General features: G+C 49.8%; 1 protein-coding gene across 2 annotated transcripts in view; it reads left to right on the forward strand.

Moving 5' to 3' along the window:
- Window positions 1-20672, forward strand: part of SH2D3C (SH2 domain containing 3C) — a 580515-nt gene that overhangs the window by 367693 nt on the left and 192150 nt on the right. For both annotated transcript variants that reach the window (XM_069609127.1, XM_069609128.1), the window contains one exon: window positions 20149-20188. In XM_069609127.1, coding sequence (XP_069465228.1) covers window positions 20149-20188 — 40 coding nt within the window. The remainder of the gene's footprint in view (window positions 1-20148; window positions 20189-20672) is intronic.

Here is a 20672-nt window from a genome sequence, read left to right on the forward strand (position 1 = left end):
TAGCCCTCTCTAGCATACTTGAACACAGCATAGCCGTCTCTAGCTTACTTGAGCACAGCATAGCCCTCTCTAGCTTACTTGAGCACAGCATAGCCCTCTCTAGCTTACTTGAGCACAGCATAGCCCTCTGTAGCTTACTTGAGCACACCATAGCCCTCTGTAGCTTACTTGAGCACAGCATAGCCCTCTGTAGCTTACTTGAGCACAGCATAGCCCTCTCTAGCTTACTTGGACACAGCATAGCCCTCTCTAGCTTACTTGAGCACAGCATAGCCCTCTCTAGCTTACTTGAGCACAGCATAGCCCTCTCTAGCATACTTGAGCACAGCATAGCCGTCTCTAGCTTACTTGAGCACAGCATAGCCCTCTCTAGCTTACTTGAGCACAGCATCGCCCTCTCTAGCTTACTTGAGCACAGCATAGCCCTCTCTAGCTTACTTGAGCACAGCATAGCCCTCTCTAGCATACTTGGACACAGCATAGCCCTCTCTAGCTTACTTGGACACAGCATAGGCCCCTCGAGCTTACTTGGACACAGCGTAGCCCTCTCTAGCTTACTTGAGCACAGCATAGGCCTCTCTAGCTTACTTGGACACAGCGTAGCCCTCTCTAGATTACTTGAGCACAGCATAGGCCTCTCTAGCTTACTTGGACACAGCATAGCCCTCTCTAGCTTACTTGAGCACAGCATAGCCCTCTCTAGCTTACCTTGGCACAGCATAGCCCTCTCTAGCTTACTTGAGCACAGCATAGCCCTCTCTAGCTTACTTGAGCACAGCATAGCCCTCTCTAGCTTACTTGAGCACACCATAGCCCTCTCTAGCTTACTTGAGCACAGCATAGCCCTCTGTAGCTTACTTGAGCACACCATAGCCCTCTCTAGCTTACTTGAGCACAGCATAGCCCTCTGTAGCTTACTTGAGCACAGCATAGCCCTCTCTAGCTTACTTGGACACAGCATAGCCCTCTCTAGCATACTTGAGCACAGCATAGCCGTCTCTAGCTTACTTGAGCACAGCATAGCCCTCTCTAGCTTACTTGAGCACAGCATAGCCCTCTCTAGCTTACTTGAGCACAGCATAGCCCTCTGTAAATTTCTTGAGCACAGCATAGCCCTCTGTAGCTTACTCGGCCACAGCATAGCCCTCTGTAGCTTACTCGAGCACAGCATAGCCCTCTCTAGCTTACTCGAGCACAGCATAGCCCTCTCTAGCTTACTCGAGCACAGCATAGCCCTCTCTAGCTGACTTGGACACAGCATAGCCCTCTCTAGCTTACTTGAGCACAGCATAGCCCTCTCTAGCTTACTTGAGCACAGCATAGCCCTCTCTAGCTTACTTGAGCACAGCATAGCCCTCTGTATCTTACTTGAGCACAGCATAGCCCTCTGTAGCTTACTCGGCCACAGCATAGCCCTCTCTAGCTTTCTCGAGCACAGCATAGCCCTCTCTAGCTTACTCGAGCACAGCATAGCCCTCTCTATCTTACTTGGACACAGCATAGCCCTCTCTAGCTTACTTGAGCACAGCATAGCCCTCTCTAGCTTACTTGAGCACAGCATAGGCCTCTCTAGCTTACTTGAGCACAACTCAGCCCTCTCTAGCTTACTTGAGCACAGCATAGCCCTCTCTAGCTTACTTGAGCACAGCATAGCCCTCTCTAGCTTACTTGAGCACAGCATAGCCCTCTCTAGCTTACTTGAGCACAGCATAGCCCTCTCTAGCTTACTTGAGCACAACTCAGGCCTCTCTAGCTTACTTGAGCACAGCATAGCCCTCTCTAGCTAACCTGAGCACAGCATAGGCCTCTCTAGCTTACTTGAGAACAGCATAGCCCTCTCTAGCTTACTTGGACACAGCATAGCCCTCTCTAGCTTACTTGAGGACAGCATAGCCCTCTCTAGCTTACTTGAGCACAGCATAGCCCTCTCTAGCTTACTTGGACACAGCATAGCCCTCTCTAGCTTACTTGAGCACAGCATAGCCCTCTCTAGCTTACTTGAGCACAACTCAGCCCTCTCTAGCTTACTTGAGCACAGCATAGACCTCTCTAGCTTACTTGAGCACAACTCAGCCCTCTCTAGCTTACTTGAGCACAGCATAGCCCTCTCTAGCTTACTTGAGCACAGCATAGCCCTCTCTAGCTTACTTGAGCACAACTCAGCCCTCTCTAGCTTACTTGAGCACAGCATCACCCTCGCTAGCTTACTTGAGCACAGCATAGCCCTCTCTAGCTTACTTGAGCACAGCATAGCCCTCTCTAGCTTACTTGGACACAGCATAGCCCTCTCTAGCTTACTTGGACACAGCATAGCCCTCCCTAGCTTACTTGAGCACAGCATATGCCTCTCTAGCTTACTTGAGCACAGCATAGCCCTCTCTAGCTTACCTGAGCACAGCATAGCCCTCTCTAGCTTACTTGAGCACAGCATAGCCCTCTGTAGCTTACTTGAGCACAGCATAGCCCTCTCTAGCTTACCTGAGCACAGCATAGGCCTCTCTAGCTTACTTGAGCACAGCATAGCCCTCTGTAGCTTACTCGGCCACAGCATAGCCCTCTCTAGCTTACTCGGCCACAGCATAGCCCTCTCTAGCTTACCTGAGCACAGCATAGCCCTCTCTGGCTTACCTGAGCACAGCATAGCCCTCTCTGGCTTACTTGAGCACAGCATAGCCTTCGCTAGCTTACTTGGACACAGCATAGCCCTCTCTAGCTTACTTGAGCACAGCATAGCCCTCTCTAGCTTACTTGAGCACAGCATAGGCATCTCTAGCTTACTTGATCACAGCATAGCCCTCTCTAGCTTACTTGGACACAGCATAGCCCTCTCTAGATTACTTGAGCACAGCATAGCCCTCTCTAGCTTACTTGAGCACAGCATAGCCCTCTCTAGCTTACTTGGACACGGCATAGCCCTCTCTAGCTTACTTGAGCACAGCATAGCCCTCTCTAGCTCACTTGAGCACAGCATAGCCCTCTCTAGCTTACTTGAGCACAACTCAGCCCTCTCTAGCTTACTTGAGCACAGCATAGGCCTCTCTAGCTTACTTGAGCACAACTCAGCCCTCTCTAGCTTACTTGAGCACAGCATAGCCCTCTCTAGCTTACTTGAGCACGGCATAGCCCTCTCTAGCTTACTTGAGCACAGCATATCCCTCTCTAGCTTACTTGAGCACAGCATAGCCCTCTCTAGCTTACTTGGACACAGCACAGCCCTCTCTAGCTTACTTGAACACGCCATAGCCCTCTCTAGCTTACTTTGACACAGCATAGACCCCTCTAGCTTACTTGAGCACAGCATAGCCCTCTGTAGCTTACTTGAGCACAGCATAGCCCTCTCTAGCTTACTTGAGCACAGCATAGCCCTCTGTAGCTTACTTGAGCACAGCATAGCCCTCTGTAGGTTACTCGGCCACAGCATAGCCCTCTCTAGCTTACTTGAGCACAGCATAGCCCTCTCTAGCTTACTTGAGCACAGCATAGCCCTCTCTAGCTTACTTGAGCACAGCATAGCCCACTGTAGCTTACTTGAGCACAGCATTGCCCTCTGTTGCTTACTCGGCCACAGCATAGCCCTCTCTAGCTTACTTGAGCACAGCATAGCCCTCTCCAGCTTACTTGAGCACAGCACAGCCCTCTCTAGCTTACTTGAGCACAGCATAGCCCTTACTTGAGCACAGCACAGCCCTCTCTAGCTTACTTGAGCACAGCATAGCCCTTACTTGAGCACAGCACCGCCCTCTCTAGCCTACTTGAGCACAGCATAGCCCTTACTTGAGCACAGCATAGCCCTCTGTAGGTTACTCTAACCTCAAAAAACTAAGCCTTGAATACACCTCCTTTATGATTTACGGCAATTTAATTAAAGTTGCCAAAGAGGTAAAAACTCTAGGCTTTTACCTTGACTCTACACTCACATTTAACAAACAAGTCAACTCCAAGGCGTCTGCTACTGCATATACATGCAAACTTATCAGAGCTGGCAAACCATTTCTATCCAAGAACAGCTGCATCATGTTTGCCAGGGCCCTCATCTTGTCCAAATTGGACTATTGTAACTCTCTCTACATTGGATCCAATAAATACATCATCAGAAGAATTCAAACTTTACAAAACAATGCCCCCAGAGCTGCCCTTGGCATAGCAAGAAGAGAGCACATCTAGGAGATCAGGAGACAAAACAACTGGCTGTCTACTGAAAACAAAATCCGGCTGAAAATTGCCACGCTTACCTATAAATGTCTGAACAATGCCGCACCTCGATACCTCACAGAGAGATTCCATAGAAAATCTTCGATGAGGCCTACTAGAATATCCAACCCCGATTGTCTCACTGTCCCAAGATTTAAGCCATCCAAGGTCAGGGGCAGCAGCTTTCCAGTTAAAGCCGCCCAGCTATGGAACTCCCTGCCACCATCCATACGTGCGTATCAACCATACAGGAACCTCAGACAGAACTGTATCAACCGGCTTAAAGTCAGTGACCAGTAATGCCCACTTACTTTATTTTACTCTAATAGACCTCAGAGTTATTACCTTATACTGCCTGCACAGTGTCCCTTTGCAGCCTATTCTTTCCATAAGACATCACGTTACTGCACTTTTAGTATGTCTGTACATCTGTACCTCTGTACCGATCTCTTGACTTGTATACATGTTATGTGTAACTCAATATTTCCATGATTCCTTGATCTGTATATATGCTATGTGTAACCTAAGCTGAGAGACTTCTTGTAACCACTGTGCCCTGATACCTCTGGGTTTGGTGCGCAATACAAACAAATAAACAAACAAACAAACACCCACACACTCTCTCTCTCCCTACAGAGAGCATAGCATCACACATGGATAGGACACAGGTAGCATTGTCTCATACATGTTCAGCACACACACACACAAGCACGCGTGTTCCCACCCGTTTCTCTTTCTCTCTCTCTCTCTACGGGGAGCATAGCATCATACATGTACAGGACACAGGTAGCATTGTCTCATGCATGTTCAGCACACACACATACATGCAAACCCTGCCTCTCCAGGGCTATGTTAACTGTATTCAGGCCCAGGGTAGAGACCAGTTCCTGTTGTATTGGGAGCCTTCTATGGGCATCCATCAGGCCCCAGGGTGCTCAGGGGCATCAGCTCCTGAGAGGCCCAGTACCTCTGGGGCTTGGGGCTGCTATGGGCATCCAGCAGGCCCCCAGGGTGCTCAGGGGCATCAGCAGGCCCCCGGGTGCTCAGGGGCATTAGCACCCGAGAGGCCCGGTGCCTCTGGGGCTTGGGTCTGCTATCGGCATCCAGCAGGCCCCCAGGGTGCTCAGGGGCATTAGCACCCGAGAGGCCCGGTGCCTCTGGGGCTTGGGGCTGCTATGGGCATCCAGCAGGCCCCCAGGGTGCTCAGGGGCATTAGCACCCGAGAGGCCCGGTGCCTCTGGGGCTTGGGGCTGCTATGGGCATCCAGCAGGCCCCCAGGGTGCTCTGGGGCATCAGCACCTGAGGTCCGGTGCCTCTGGGGCTTGGGGCTGCTATGGGCAATTGTAGGCCCCAAGGGTGCCCAGGGGCATCAGCACCTGAGAGGCCCAGTGCCTCTGGGGCTTGGGGCTGCTATGGGCATCCAGCAGGCCCCCAGGGTGCTCTGGGGCTTGGGGCTGCTATGGGCATCCAGCAGGCCCCCAGGTGCTCAGGGGCATCAGCACCCTAGAGGGTCTTGAGTGGGGGCAGGGAGAGCCATACCCATGACCATGCAGACCTCTGCCACCGTACTGGCACGAATGTCCCACGGCATCATGGTCTGCAGGCACGTGCTCACACAGTGTGGCCCTGCATGCCTAAATGAATGAGAGACAGACCAGTCTTTCCTCTTTGGGAGTATGCAGCCATTCTGGTGCAGGTGCCTGCAGGGGCTCCTTTTATTAGCTTGTGTTAAAAGGGTAATACACAGGGGAGGAACACATTCCATTAAAGGGGCAACACACTTAGGAGGGTCACACACCACACTCCTCCTTTTTCATAACAAACAAACAAATGTGACTGAAACATAACTGTTACCCTCACCTCATTACAGGACGACATTACTTAGCCTACTTCAGAAATTTAGGATCGACAACAAACAGGATATGCCACTGCTGCACACATGGGGCTCACATGGTCATAGACATACTACACATAATAACACACTCTACACATAACCCGTGGGTGACATTTGCGGTTGGTGAACTGCCGGTGGAATGTTGGCAGTTCGACCACATGTTACAACAACCCTTTATTAACCGGGGCATGGCTAGGCGGCCATGGAGTAAGACGCGCTTCAGACCATCTCCTGCCGATCCGGAATGATCCTTGGGTGCATCGGCAGCGTAATCCTGAACATTCACCACCAAAGACAGGCTAGAGTCGGTAGAAACGCTAGCTGCTTCGAATGATGGCACTCTGCCCGAAATTCACTAAGTATTAGTGTGGCTATTGCGAAAATTGTGCTAGCGGTGGAGGACAGCGGCCGGAATCAAAGATGGCGGTCGTACGGGCTCTCCGAACAAAGAAACGGAGGGATTGAGGAGGAGGCCTCGGGGGGTAACCTGAGGGACAGCGTCCCTGGTCACCGAGATGGCGGCTTAGAGGATAATCGTGAAGAGCCCAAGCTGCGCTGCTTATTCAGGCGGTTATCGGAAACGGGAGTGCACGTGCGCTCCATAGAACCGGCGGGGCACAAGCGCCCTGTACACCTGAAGCAGTCGACATAGGACACTTTCGAGGGGCCCCCGAGAGCGGTTACACATAGAGTGGTGGCATCCACCCGGAACTGGTGGGAGGCAGGGGCCAAGAGTGGGCCCCCGATATACGGCCGGCCGGCCGGTGAGACTGCGAGATTGCGGGTCTACTCGTTCTACGGCACCGCAACAAGGGGCCATTAGGCCTGCCTCGCTTGTGACCACGGGAATGCCAGACAGCAGGACGGCATCCAAACTGCTCAAATCCAACACGAAGCAGCCTACAATGGAAGATTTTACCAAGACCCCGCAACAGGTGGAGGGGGCGAGACCTAAAGACAAAAATCTACCAGTGGACATTACTGCCACACGCGTCGACCGGCAGATCCTGGAGGCAATTGCAGACCTTAAGGCATCGTGGGAAAGTAAGCTAGAGGCAGCCACTGCCGAGCTTAAGGCAGCGCTGGAGCTTAAAATCGGCGCAGTGCAGGAGGAGGTGAACTTGCTCAGGTTGGACGTGCGGAAAATGGCGGAACGCACAGATGAACTAGAGAAAGAAGTCACCACAAACACGACTGCCCGGACCTCACACGCTTCGGAGATTCATATCCTGAGGTAGCAGGTGACCATCCTGGAGAACAGAGCAGAGGAGGCCGAAGGGCGTGCTCGAAGGAACAATGTGCGCATAGTGGGCCTTCCGGAGGGGGAAGAGGGCCCTAATCCGACAGACTACGTTGAGAACATGTTGCTTCAGGAAATAGGGGCTGAGATCTTCACGCAAGGCTTCGCGGTGGAGCACGCACACAGAGCGATCACGAGGAGGCCCCCTGAGGGTGCCTCCCCGAGGCCGATCATCACCAAGATTCTAAACTATCGGGACAGGGAGAAGATACTGGAATATTTCAGGAAGGGGGGCACAATACAAAGGGCCTCCGTGACCATCTCGGCATATCCTGACTATACGCTCCAAGTGCAGAGGAGGAGACTGAACTATGGGACGGTGAAAAGGAGATTACGAGCCGCTGGGTTGCGATACATCTTGATGTACCCAGCCAAACTGAAAGTATTTCACAAATCCAAAGGTCTGTTTTTCGAGAGTCCGGAGGATGCGTTGGAGTGGTTGGATGGCCAGAACTACCCGGAGGGTTCAGACGGCCGCAAGAAGGACGATACGGGCGAGTGAGTACCGATCATGGGACCGAGGTGGTGTACATATTGTGACTCTGGGACTTGATTATAACGTAGTGTAGCGATTTGTGGACTCTCAGGGGCGAAGTACTTAATTGCAATACGAGGGATGCACAATGTATCACAGTAAACATCAGGAGACGAGTGGGAAGCGCTCTTGACCCCAATAGTTAGTATATTAGTTAGGTCACCTAATATTGGTGATACCCTGCCGGGTTCCCGACCTCGGCATTTTGAGGTGGGACCAAAAGCGGGGGAGCCTGAGATCCAGGGATGGAGCTGGGCATTAGTTTGGGCAGGGTTGGGGGGCGGGAGGGAACGGGAAGTGTGCAGTGGGGAACAGTTGAGTGGGGTGGGGAGCGGGCTAGTTGCAGAGTCTAAGTTGGGGGAGAGTGGGGAACGAGCCCAATTTCATGCTGGACTGGAACAGTGACCCGGGGGGGGGGAGGGGGAGGGGAGAGGCGGTACATTTTTCACACGGCTATGGATAGCCTCCGGATTGTAACCTGGAATGTAAGAGGTCTCAACAGCTACCTGAAAAGGAACAAAGTAATGATGTATCTGAGAAGGCTGAAAGTCGATATAACATTGTGTTACGCTCACCTGGTATCCACAGGGACGCCACCCAGCCGGGTTACTCCCTGGTGTGCTTCTGAGCTTTGCCTAGATGTGGTCTGTTGGGAAGGTTCTGCCTGAAAATACAGGATGACTGTGTTCAAGACTGACCGACCGGGGTAAGTATCCTCCGTCCACCCCTGTATGATTTCAGCCCCTCTGGGGCCCTCTCCTCACCTTGCGGTAGAATTAGGCTTGCTCTCCGTCCTGCCTTCTTTGCAGGGGCGCATTGTTTTTCATGGGCGTGTGCGGTCCAATTACTTCACTGACGCCGGCCCGTTTGATATTGTTCAGGTAGGTCTTATTGCTGTTCTTTTGTTTTGTTGCTATCCTGCATGCCTTTCTTTGTTTAAAATGTCTCTTTTTTCTCCCTTAGGTATGCAGAGCTTCAGCGTGGCGAACTGGCTTGGTTGAGCCCCGCTGGTAAATGATGGGGCATTAAGAGCGCTATGATGCGGTAAGTAAGCGCTATGTGCAGCGCTGCGAAGTCTTACCTTTGCTAACCTGTGTTTTACTTTCTTGTAGGTCGCGGTGTTCTTCAGCCTGGGTGGAATGTCCGGAGTGGTGCCAGCCGAGAGGTGACCAGCCAGGTAAGCCTTTTGAGCAGTTCGTAATTTGTAAATGTCTCTACAGCTTTCTTTAATGTTGCCTCTATCTTCCTCCTTCAGGTCGTTCTGTCTGGGAGGCGTGCAGATTCGAGGAAGCTGTTCTCAGTAGCTGCGAGTGTTTAAAGATGAAGACTGCAGGTGAGATGCTGCTGCTAATGATGTTCCTTTTGTCTCCTTGCAGGTTCTGCTTCTCCGAGGTTCGAGGGAATAGCTGGACACGGTGAGCGTCACGCTGCAAGCTGCAAAGTAACGCGAAGCGTGTTGTCTTGCTCGGTTGTGTGGTTTAAATAGCCCCAACAAAATAGTCCAGGTAAAGTATTCCCTAGGCTACCACACCCAAAACACTAGACCGCATAGCTTGGTTCCTAGGAACCAAGCTATGTGGATGCCTCCATGTTGGCTGACAGTACAATAAAGTAGTTCCCAAGCACATTGTTTTTCATGGTGTATGAGCCCGGCGCCATAGGCGCCAGGACTGGCCCCATGAGGGCTTTTGAAGAGGATGCCTGGCTCTAGAGGCCCGAGTCCTGACTCCACCTGGCCAATGGGTTTGCCAGAGGGGGTTTTGGGCGAGGGTCGTGACACATTGCTACAGGAGACCCATCTTACCAGGGACAAATTAGAGGTGGTCAAGAGAAAGTGGAGGGGAACCACCTCAGGAGCTACATACTCGGCATATACAAGGGGGGTGGTCACGTGGGTAGCACCTCATGGCCATTCCAGCTGCTTCAATCCTTGCCAGACCCGGACGGGAGAATGCTAGTGGTGCGGGGGATGTTGGAGAATGGGGAGGTCAACATCGTGACTACATATGCTCCCAACCAGGACACAGCAGCCTATTACAGGGCCCTATATGACAAAATTAGCCCCCTAATGGGCAGGGCTACCATCTGGGGCGGCGACTTTAACTGTACAATAGATCCCAAGATGGACAGGTCCGATAAGAAATTTGAGAGACCAACCCCTGCGGCGAAGGCTCTAACGGCCCTACTGCGGGATTTTGATTTAGATGATATTTGGAGGTTGCTGCACCCGGGGGACAGGCAGTACTCGCACTATTCGGCCTCACATGACTTGTAAACCAGATTGGATTACATGTTTGTGTCCTCGGGCATGGCTGGGGAAACGACAGGTTCGGAATACAAGGCCAGAGTGCTCTCGGACCACTCCCCCCTAGTGGTGGAGTGGAGGCATCGGCCCCCTAGGGCAAGAATCCCGACATGGAAACTCAGAGCTGAGGCCATGCAGGATTCTGGATTTCGAGAGGACCTAAGGGAGGCCATAACTGAATATTTCGATATTAACACTGGCAGTGTGCAGTCGGAGGGCACCCTATGGGAGGCGTTTAAAGTAGCAGCGCGGGGTGTGGCCATATCTAAGTCTAGAGGGCTCCAAGGGGGCATAGAGCGGGAGCTGCAGGAGACAGAGAGGGAGCTCGAAGAGATAATACAGATGGGATGCACCTCACAGGAAGTTACGGTGAGGGTGGCCCTACTCCAGCAGGCTAGCAGTGGGTACCGGGACAGGCTCTGTAAGTTAAATTAAAAAAAGTACATTGAGAGGCAACATGCGGAAGGTGATAAACCGGGCAGGTTGCTAGCGTGGCTTTACAAGAACGAAACGCCACGCCCAGTGATTAGGGAGATAAAGGACGAAGATGGCCAGACCTGGGATACCCACGAAGGAATAAATGAGGGATTTCTCAGATTCTACAGGCGCTTATACGAGGACACGGGGGAGGAGATGGGAAGAGAGACCCGGCAAACCCTGGAGGATATAGGATTGCCCAAGCTTAGTGATCAGGAGCAGGAGGACTTAGACGCCCCAATCACTCTCGAAGAACTAGAGATGGTGGTACAGCACCTACCCAAGTGTAAGGCCCCAGGGTCAGATGGGCTCCCGAGTGAATTTTATAAAACATACAAGCAGGAGGTGCTTCCCCCGCTGCTCACAATGTTAAACGAGGTGTATGAACAAGGGGAGTTGCCGATGTCCCTGAGGGAGGCGGTAATAATCCCACTCCTGAAACCAGGCAAACCAGGCTCAGACTGCGGATCTTACCGACCCTTGTCCATGCTTAACCAGGATAGTAAGATTCTCACTGCCGTGTTAGCAAACAGGCTTAAACGCGTCATAGGGAAACTGGTCCATACCGATCAAACAGGGTACGTACCAGGAAGGAATATAACGGACAATCATGGGAGACTCCACCACATAATCGAGCCAACTGAGAAAGACCCGGGCGAAATGGTGATAGCCTCGTTGGATGCAATTAAGGCCTTTGATTCGGTGAGATGGCCGTGGCTGCTGCGGCGCTGAGGGAGTATGGCATGGGGCCGGGGTATCTGAGGTGGGCCAAAATAATGTATAGCTCCCCAACCGCCAGGGTTAAAACCGGTGCCATGATCTCGGACAAGTGGCAGCTCAGCAGGGGCACGAGACAGGGTTGTCCGTGGTCGCCCATGTTGTATATCCTTACTCTGGAACCGCTGGCAATCTGCCTCAGACAACAGTATGGGGAGATTGACATCCACACAAGGGGAGGGACGCACCTCACCTCGCTGTATGCAGATGACATCCTGTTATATCTGCGCTTCCCAGAGAAAAACTTGCAATTTGTCCTGGAGGTGATGGAACATTATGCCACCCTCTCGGGCATAGCGGTGAATCCCCAGAAATCGAGCTTGTTCCCTTTGGGAAGATATAGAAGGGTCCCAGTGGAGAACTTGCCGGTCTTGCCGATACCCTGGCAGACCAGGACCTTTAGGTATCTAGGCATTGATATATACCACTCAGTGGAGGACGAACACAAACACAACACGGAGCGGGCAGTAGCAGGTATTAAGAACAGTGTGGGGTTCTAGTCTAGGCTACCTTTGGCCATAATGGGTAGGGCGGCGCTGCGTAAAATGGTGGTCCTGCCGAGACTGTTGCACTTCTTTGTGAATATTGCATGTATGCTCCCCAGACGTTTTTTTTTCGAATGCGCCATAGTTTATGTCGGGGCTTCATCTGGCACAATACCAGAAACAGGGTGGCTTTATGGAAGCTACAAAACCCGAGCGACAAAGGGGGCATAAATTTACCGAGGTTTGAGCTGTATTATCTGGCAGGACAACTTCAGTACGTGACTAGGTGGCTGTCCGAGGAAGAGTCTGCTGAGACCAGGCTACTGTATAAGGACTCTGCCCCTTATTTTTTAAGGGAGGTGGTGTGGTTGCCCAAAGCTAAGGTGCAGGGAAGGACAGGACTCCTGACGCTGGGCTGGGAAATCTGAAACAAAACGTGGCAGCTGGTGGGGATCCCGATTCCGTGCTCCCCGCAGGTGCCACTGGTAGCGGTATGCGGAGAGGACCCGCAATTGATAATGGCGGTCTGTAAATATTGGGAATCAACGGGACTTGTGACCCTTGGGGATGTATGGCAAGAGGGCGAGGCTCGAGATTTTAGTAGGCTGATGGATGACACCGGAGTGCATGAAGGCCAACACATTACCCATACTAGAATTATTAAACTGGTGTTGGACAGATCGTCTGTGGAAGAGTTATCAGAGGAACCAGATATGGTCATCGAGACAATGTATGACATCTCGGAGGGAGGGCATGAAGTGTCCCGCATATATGAGTTATTGATGTCCAGGGTGGGTAAGGAGTTGTTGCAATTGAGACGGGATTGGGAGGATGAGGTGGGAGAACCCCTACTAGATTGACAATGGGACAGAGTTCAGAGGTACCAGAAGAAGGTGTCTCGCAACGCAAGGCTTCAGCAGATACAGCTCTATGGGCCTCATTACGACCCAGGCGGTAAGTTACCGCCTGGGCCGTGACTTTACCACCATGGCGTAAACTATGTTTACGCCATGGTGGTTGGCGGACTTATCGCCCCATTCCGACCTTGGCGGGGTGGTAAGTCCCCAATCCCCATTTACCCTTCCCCATTCCCATTTTTGCCCCATAGGGCATAATGGGAGTGGGGAAGGCGTTAATTACGCCACCGTAAATTACGGTGGCGTAATTAACTCCATGGTCCCTTAGCGCCATGGATTTTAACACCTGCTAATAGCAGGTGTTAAATCCGCCATGGCGCTAAGGGACCTCGTACACAGGCGGTAAGGGTCGGCGCTGTTTACGGCGCCGTAAACCCCTTACCGCCTGAGTTGTAATGAGGCCCTATGTCACCCATAGGGCATATATGACCCCGGTAGGATTGCCCAGTTTGGGAGCCCAGCGGCGCAAAAGTGTCCATGGTGTGGAGAGGCGGAACCGGGGCTAATACATATGTTCTGGGCTTCCCGGAGGTGGGCAGATTCTGGACAGAGATCAAGTTGTGCCTGGCGGAGAAAGGGATCACATTGGAGGTGGAATCAGTATGGGCATGTTTGCTGGGGGTGTTCGCCAGACCGCGTAACCTGAAGCATGTTAGTAAAATGAAGGACCTGGCCTACATTCTGGCTAAGCGTAGAATCGCAATGTGCTGGAAGGCCGCCCGGTGCCCCAGAATAGAGGCGTGGTGGACGGACCTCCTAAAATGGGCGGATGCTGAAACGACAGTCTGGTACGAAGCAATCAGCAGAGGTGGGGAGGAAGAAGTAGGACCCTTGATTGAATGGAGGCAACTGGTGTCTACACTAGCTGGCACCCCCAAGGCGGGTCCCGATGGGGACTCCGTGCAGGAGATGTGAGAGTACAATGAGATATTTTGGCGGGCGGCATGGAAATAGGGGCTCGGGGTAACGGGGAGGGAGGGGGAGGACTGCAATGTTTGATGTATGACTATATAGCAACAGACTTGAATGTAAATGTCCTCTAAGTTGTAATGTTTGGTGTGTTGGTTATAAAAAATAAAACATATAAAAGAAAAACCTTTATCAACCTGGGGCCAGTGGAAATTCCACCACTGAATGACGCCATTACTAGCTGCTGGCACCATTGAGAGCGTGCCCCCGAACTTACGGGAACACAGCTCCACATCCATTTAACTGGGACCACTTTAAGCACGTACTTTCCATGCAGGCCCCCAGCATTTAAACACATGTCCACTGAATTTTCTCCGAACACTCACGCAATGCAGGAGACCAGCTCACCTCGCTTCCGTATCCGTTCAGGATAGTCATTTCCACGGGTCCAGATCTGTTGATGTTACAGTTCAAGGGTCGGTAAAGTGGCACCTGGGGGCACCGCGGGCCACATCAGCATACTCCCTTGATGGTGGGGCAGGCAGCAAGATGCTTGTAGTAGGGCGTCCAAGCTGCGCTACAGGATGTTGACAGGGCAGAGATGTCAGCATATAACTCACCCCAGAGAGCATCTACTAGAGATTTGAGAACATACGCTATGCCTATTCCTGAAGTCTGTCTCCTGGGAGTCGAGGATGAAGCCGTCCCCAGTGTGGGATTGGAGCTTGTCTTAGATGGCCTCGTCAAGTAGTTTCACAGGCAAGAGTAGATCAGAAATGTGGCTAGAGCTGGCAAGATCAATGTGATGTCCACAGCTTCCTTCGGCAGATGTGGTAGGACCCCAGATGGGAGTAAGTAACTGATCATGTCCCGTATGAAGGGAGAAATTGCTGGTTGGAGAGTTCGGAACATTTGTGCTGGGCACGGATTGATTGATTCGCCAAGGCCTTGCATTTAGGGAGGACTGCATCAAATAGGATGGTGGGAAGGAGAGAAAGGCAGAGAAGGCAGGACCTTGAAAGATGTGTCACACTTCCAAGGCACTTGAGAGAGCTAAGTGCTGTGGCCAATACAGGGTGGCCGGAGGGATTCAGTAGGAAGCAGGAGAGGTAAGATTGCATGAAGAGCCCAAGGGTAGCAGTGTTTTTGGGTTGGGAACCTGATGATGTTAAAGGCAGGAGGTTTAGAGAGTTTTTGAAACGATTGACGATTTCTGCATGGGGGTGTCTGGCATCAAATATTCTGGCCAAGCAATAGGCCTTTTTTGCCTGGTGGACAGAGGCCCTAGAGTACCTGAGATGGCACAGGTACCCGGGTGGCTTGGCAAGGAGTGACTTCTTCTATCGCCATTGAAGGGCACTGCCCCATTTCTCTTTAGAGCTTGTAGGGAGGCGTGCCCGATCAGGGTTTCAGTTCAGAGTCGCGAAGTGGGGTGAGGCCTTCAGGAGATCAGATTGATGAAGCCTGATTTATGGCCTTCACGTGTGGAGCAGATTCCTGGAGGTGATCAATAAGACTTTGAATATTAAAGAGCTTCCACTGATGGGGTTTTATCGAAGGTAGATGGGTTGGTCGTCAGGATGAGGCCTGGGGGATTGGGATCACAAATTATATGGAAAGGTGATGAGCCCATAAAATAGGTCGAGATGTGGCAACAGTCATTTGAGCATTTTGATTGAATTTTAGGTTGAACCAACATTTTGGGTAAGTCCTGGCAAGTACATGTTGAGTTTTGCAGCTGTGGTATCTGGTTGGTCCCACTATACGTTCAAGCGCCCAAGGACAATCACGTCTGTTGAGGAGATGAGAATGCGCACTTTGAGGTCTGCAACATCACTAGCAAAGGTGGAATTGAGTTTGGGCGTCTGGCAGGTGAAGAGGATGTTCAAGCCCTCGATGAGTTGAAATTGAACACAAAGGTGTACGAAGGAGGGTAGGCTTTGAAACTTGTATTTTTCATGGTGAGAGAGGAACAGAGGATAGCAGCGCCATCAGGAGGCTTCATTCTGTCACTGTGTAGGATGCTGAAAGCCTGCGTCTACGTCTGGAAAAACTGGGATGCAACTGGGTGTCAACATGCCACAGGGATAAATGGTCAACACTTCATAATGTGTTCACCATTTATGGTCATTATGCTAATGCCAGTTGCATGTTGTGACCATGTATGTAAGGGGAAGTTGTGACCTTCATGGATCATGGATGATCACTATGTTGGATTCCTCATTCATTGTCATCATTGTGTTGTGCCTGTGTTGCATGTGGTGACCATGTGTAATGTGTTGGATGCCTGTTGAATGAGTTGGCCATATATGGTCATTGCAGCCATTGAAATTAAGATTTTAGGAGCAGGCGTGGAAGCAGCTCCTGGGTATCAGGCATCCTGCGGGAGGTGGGTGTCCCCTCTAGGGAACCCAGAGATTGCATATAGAGCGACACCTTGCATCTCATCTGCCCATTGCATGCCTTCCTTTTGTGCTTTAACAATCCCTTAGGGATGTCCTTCCTTCTCCTTTATACGCATTCCCAACACACAGAATAAGGGCCACATTAGGGCCACATTGGTTTAACATCTGTGACCGTACTTTTGTGCTCACTAATAACAATATTGCTGGGGGTGTTATTCTTTGCGCCTGTTATGCCACCACTCAGCGTAAACCCTGCCCACCCTGCTAACACATCTAACCTTGCTGACCTGATCTATCCTTCCTCCATTTCCAAAGCTTATGGAATAATAAATCATTATCAGTTCTGGACATGTTTTTGCCATTACAACTACAATTTCTTTGTTTTCCAGAAACTTGGATCTCGCCCACTAATACTGCTATACCCGCTTTACTGTCTACGTCTGCGACATCTTTTTGCCATACCCCTCGCCTTTCTTCCCAAGGTGGTGGCACTGGTATCTTGTACCATTCTTCTTTTTCCATTGTTCTCATAATTGAATTATTCCTCAATTTCCACATTTCAATTCCTACTCTACCTTCTCATCTACTTTGTCTAGACCTTCAATTTCATTTATATTAATTTACCATCCTCCAGGTCCTGTTTCCTCATTTTGTGAGGACATTGATACCTTGCTGTCTTTCCTGCTCCCTTCTACTGTCCCTCTTATTGTTCTAGGTGGCTTTAATGTACATCTCTCTTCTACTCACTCAACTCTCCCATTTCTCTCTATTCTTGATTCTTATTTCCTTACTTCTCTACCCACACCTCCTTCTCATATATCGGGCTCCTGTTTAGATCTTATATTTACTTCTTCTATAGTCGCATCTCCAGTGTCCTCTCTTCTGGTCTACTTATCGGACCATCACCTGCTCTTGCTTAGATTTTCCTCTGCCGTTTCTTTCTCCTTCTTCTTCTCTTACTTTTTACATTGTGACCTATGTAAATTTAACACAACCCTTTTCACGTCTACAAGCACTTCTAAACTGGGATCCCAAGCTTCATTTTCGAACCTATCAGCAGATGAAGCAGCCTCCACTCTTTCTTCTTCACTTGCCCTATCCCTTGACTCACTGTATCCCTCTTATCCTTTTCGTCCGTCACAGAAACCTCCTGAACCCTGGTTGTCTTCCCAACTCTGTGCTATGCGCCGTGTTCTTCGGTGCTTAGAAAGATGTTGGCAAAAACTGAAGACACCAGAAAAATATACCCCTATGTTTCTTATCATACCTTATATGATAACTGTCTTCTATCTGCAAAACAATCTTATTTCTTTGAGCTACTTCACTCATAATCTTTTCATCCTAGACGTCTTTTCCAAATTCTTTCTCGACTACTCTCATCATCTATTCCTGACCCTTCTATCAATTCTACTCTTACTGCTACAGATCTGCCACTCTAGTTTACTCCTAAAGTCTCCTCATTTCGATCAGCTATTGAGTCCTCTTGTCCTCAGAACAACTCTACGTCCTCCATAGCTATACATGAATCTCCAAAAGCAATTTTTCCTGGCTACACCTCTATCACTAACGAAGACACCCTTCACCTTCTTGCTCGTGCTCTCCCTACTTCATCTCCTTTGGATTCTATACCATCTGTCCTTATACCTAAAATCTATCCTTCTCTTGTATCCTACCTTACACTTCTTGTCTTCTCTCATCTACTTTACCTTTGTCATTTAAACATGCCACTATTATTCCTATTTTGAAAAAACCTTCTGCTGATGTCTCGTCTGCCTCTAATTTCTGTCCTATCTCACTTCTTCCATACCTCTCTGAAATTCTTGAACCCGTAGCTTACACTCAACATTCCATTTTCCACTTTTGTTCCCCAAAATTCTATCCTTCCTTATTTCCAATCTGTGTTTCGCCCAGGATACTCTACTGAGACTGCTCTCCTTTCCGTTCTTGACTCTTTACACTCTGCACATCAGGCTAAACAGTCTTCCCTTCTCATACTTCTGTTGGATAGCCCACATCGTTGTGTGGGCGGGCCGCCGTTGCGGCCAGGACATTGACGTCCCGGACGTGACGTCAAGGGAAAGGGAGGTGCGGGACCGGGGTTGCGGCAGTTGCCGCAAGGCTGTTAATAAAGAAGGTTCATGACACCTCCGGCTCCCGCGTATCATTCCGCGCGCTGGTAGGCGCGCCTGGTAACCCTGCGCGTAGCGGGCTAACAACTTCTTGATCTATCTGCCGTGTTCGATACTGTTGATCATGCACTCTTGATTTCTGCTCTCTCTTCTTTTGGTTTTTCTGGTTCTACACTTTCTTGGTTCGAATCTTACCTATCTCAGAGAACTTTTTCAGTTTCTTGGGCTGGGGTCTCCTCTGAAACACACTCACTCACTTGTGGCGTTCCTCAAAGCTCAGCCCTTGGTCCTTTTATTTTTTCCCTCTACACTTCTTTGCTAGCTGGGGTTATCTCCTCTTTTGGGTTCTTGCACCATTTCTACGCTGGTGATACACAGCTTTTTCTTTAATTTTCACATTTCTCTGATGAGATCCACCACAAACTTACCACTTGTTTAATGGCCATCCAATCATGGATGTCGATCACTTTCTTGTTCTTAATGCAGCAAAAACAGAGGTCATTTTCTTTTCTTCTAACTCTTGGGAGGATAGCTCAGGGGCAACGTGCTCGCCTTGGAAGCAAGACGACACAGAGCAACATGCGTTCGATCCCCGGGTCCGTGCTTAGAAACCTCTGGGTATTAAGCGCGTAATAAATAATATATCATATCATACCTCGGCTTCTTTACCTTCTGTTATTTCATTCCCACCGCCTCAGTTACCTACCTCATCAGTTGAGCGTAATCTTGGTCTTTTTCTTGATTCAGATCTTTCTTTCACTAGCTGCTCGCTCCTGTCATTTTCATCTCTATAACATTTGGAAGGCCCGCTTGTTTATGACTTTTAAAGCAACAAAATTATTGGTGTCTGCTCTAATCTTCTCATGACTTTTCTACTGCTCTTCTGCACTTTTCGGGCTTTCCAATCTCTCGTTTGGCTCCACTTAAATCTGTTTTTTATGCCTCCATTCGTGTTCTTGGTCAACTGGCTCCTCGCGACTCTATTCCTCCTTGGTTCAACTTGGTTGGTTTCCTTTTCATAAACGTCTAAAGTGTAATTTCTTATGTTTGGTGTTTGAAGCATGTCTTGCACCTCCTTATGTTTCGTTGCTTGTCTCCTTTTATCGTCTTTCGCGACCTCTTCGGTCTGTCTCTCACTTCCGTCTTGTTGTTCCCTCTCCTCCTTGTGTTCAATCTTGGTACGAATCTTTGTCTCTCCTTGCACCTTTGAATTAGAATACACTCCCTCTTTCTCTCCAATCTATTACTGTTTACTCTGTCTTTCAAGCCTATTTACGCCATCACTTACTTTAGTCTGGTTAGCAAGCTCCTATTGCAGTTTTTGAAATATTTCTGTTTTAAATATTGATTCTACTGTCTGTACTGTTTTAATGCTATGTAAAGCGCTTTAGTGTAAGGCGCTATACAAAACAAAATAAAGTAGAAATACAAATAAAGTCACATTAGTATGTTTGTATGTCACAGTTGGTCTGAGGAGTCAGAACTAGCTGCTGGTGGCTGTTGGTGTCAAGCTAAGCAGACTCTACTAGGCAGCAAGCAGGAGCTAAGCCCTCGCTGTGCTGTATGCTAGGTGATTTGAATGTTGTGTACATTCTCCACTCACACTTGGCACGTTCATAGACATAAATCAAAAGCAGCTTGTTTCTTCATCGACCATCCTTGATTGCATTAGAGACCACCCGTTCGTGCTCTGGCATATGATGGCCATGTTTATTGCATGTGTTGACCATTCATGGCCATGCTTTGGATGTCTGCTGCATATGTGTACACTACACAGTCATTGTGTTGTATGATAATGTCCCATGTGTTCTTGTTTCCTTACAGTCGACCAGAAGACTTGGACTTGGGCAGCGAGTATGTGAAGGTATGTTGAGTCATATTTGAGTACTATGTTTTAGTTACTCACCTAACACTGCTCTCATGTACACTGTGTGACCCTCAAGAATGAAACTCAGCAGTATTGAGGAGGCACCATTTCCCTCCCCCAGGCCACTTGATGGGCATTGGTGCCATTTCCTTGCTCCACTCTTTGCCACCCCCACCTTTATACTGCCCAGGACCCTGCATTGCATGTAAACCCATTAGCGCACTATCAATGCGATTTCCCATTCGCCATTCTACCACATGCTTCTCTAATCCACACTTTTGCCCTATTTCCTCGCACATCCACTTGGAAACTTCGGTTACCTCCCCTGTCGGTGTTCAGTGTGATTTTCCATTGAGTGTTTATGGTGTTTTCGATGTGGCGAGCTGAGAGTAATCCCACTTGATGGCATGGGAGAACTTAAGATACGGCCTGAGGAACCCAGAAGCTCACGAGGGAACGGAACACCAATTTTCACGTGGGT

The sequence above is a fragment of the Ambystoma mexicanum genome, chromosome 8, assembly GCF_040938575.1.
Source record: "Ambystoma mexicanum isolate Mex_15411 chromosome 8, UKY_AmexF1_1, whole genome shotgun sequence".
NCBI lineage: Eukaryota > Metazoa > Chordata > Amphibia > Caudata > Ambystomatidae > Ambystoma > Ambystoma mexicanum.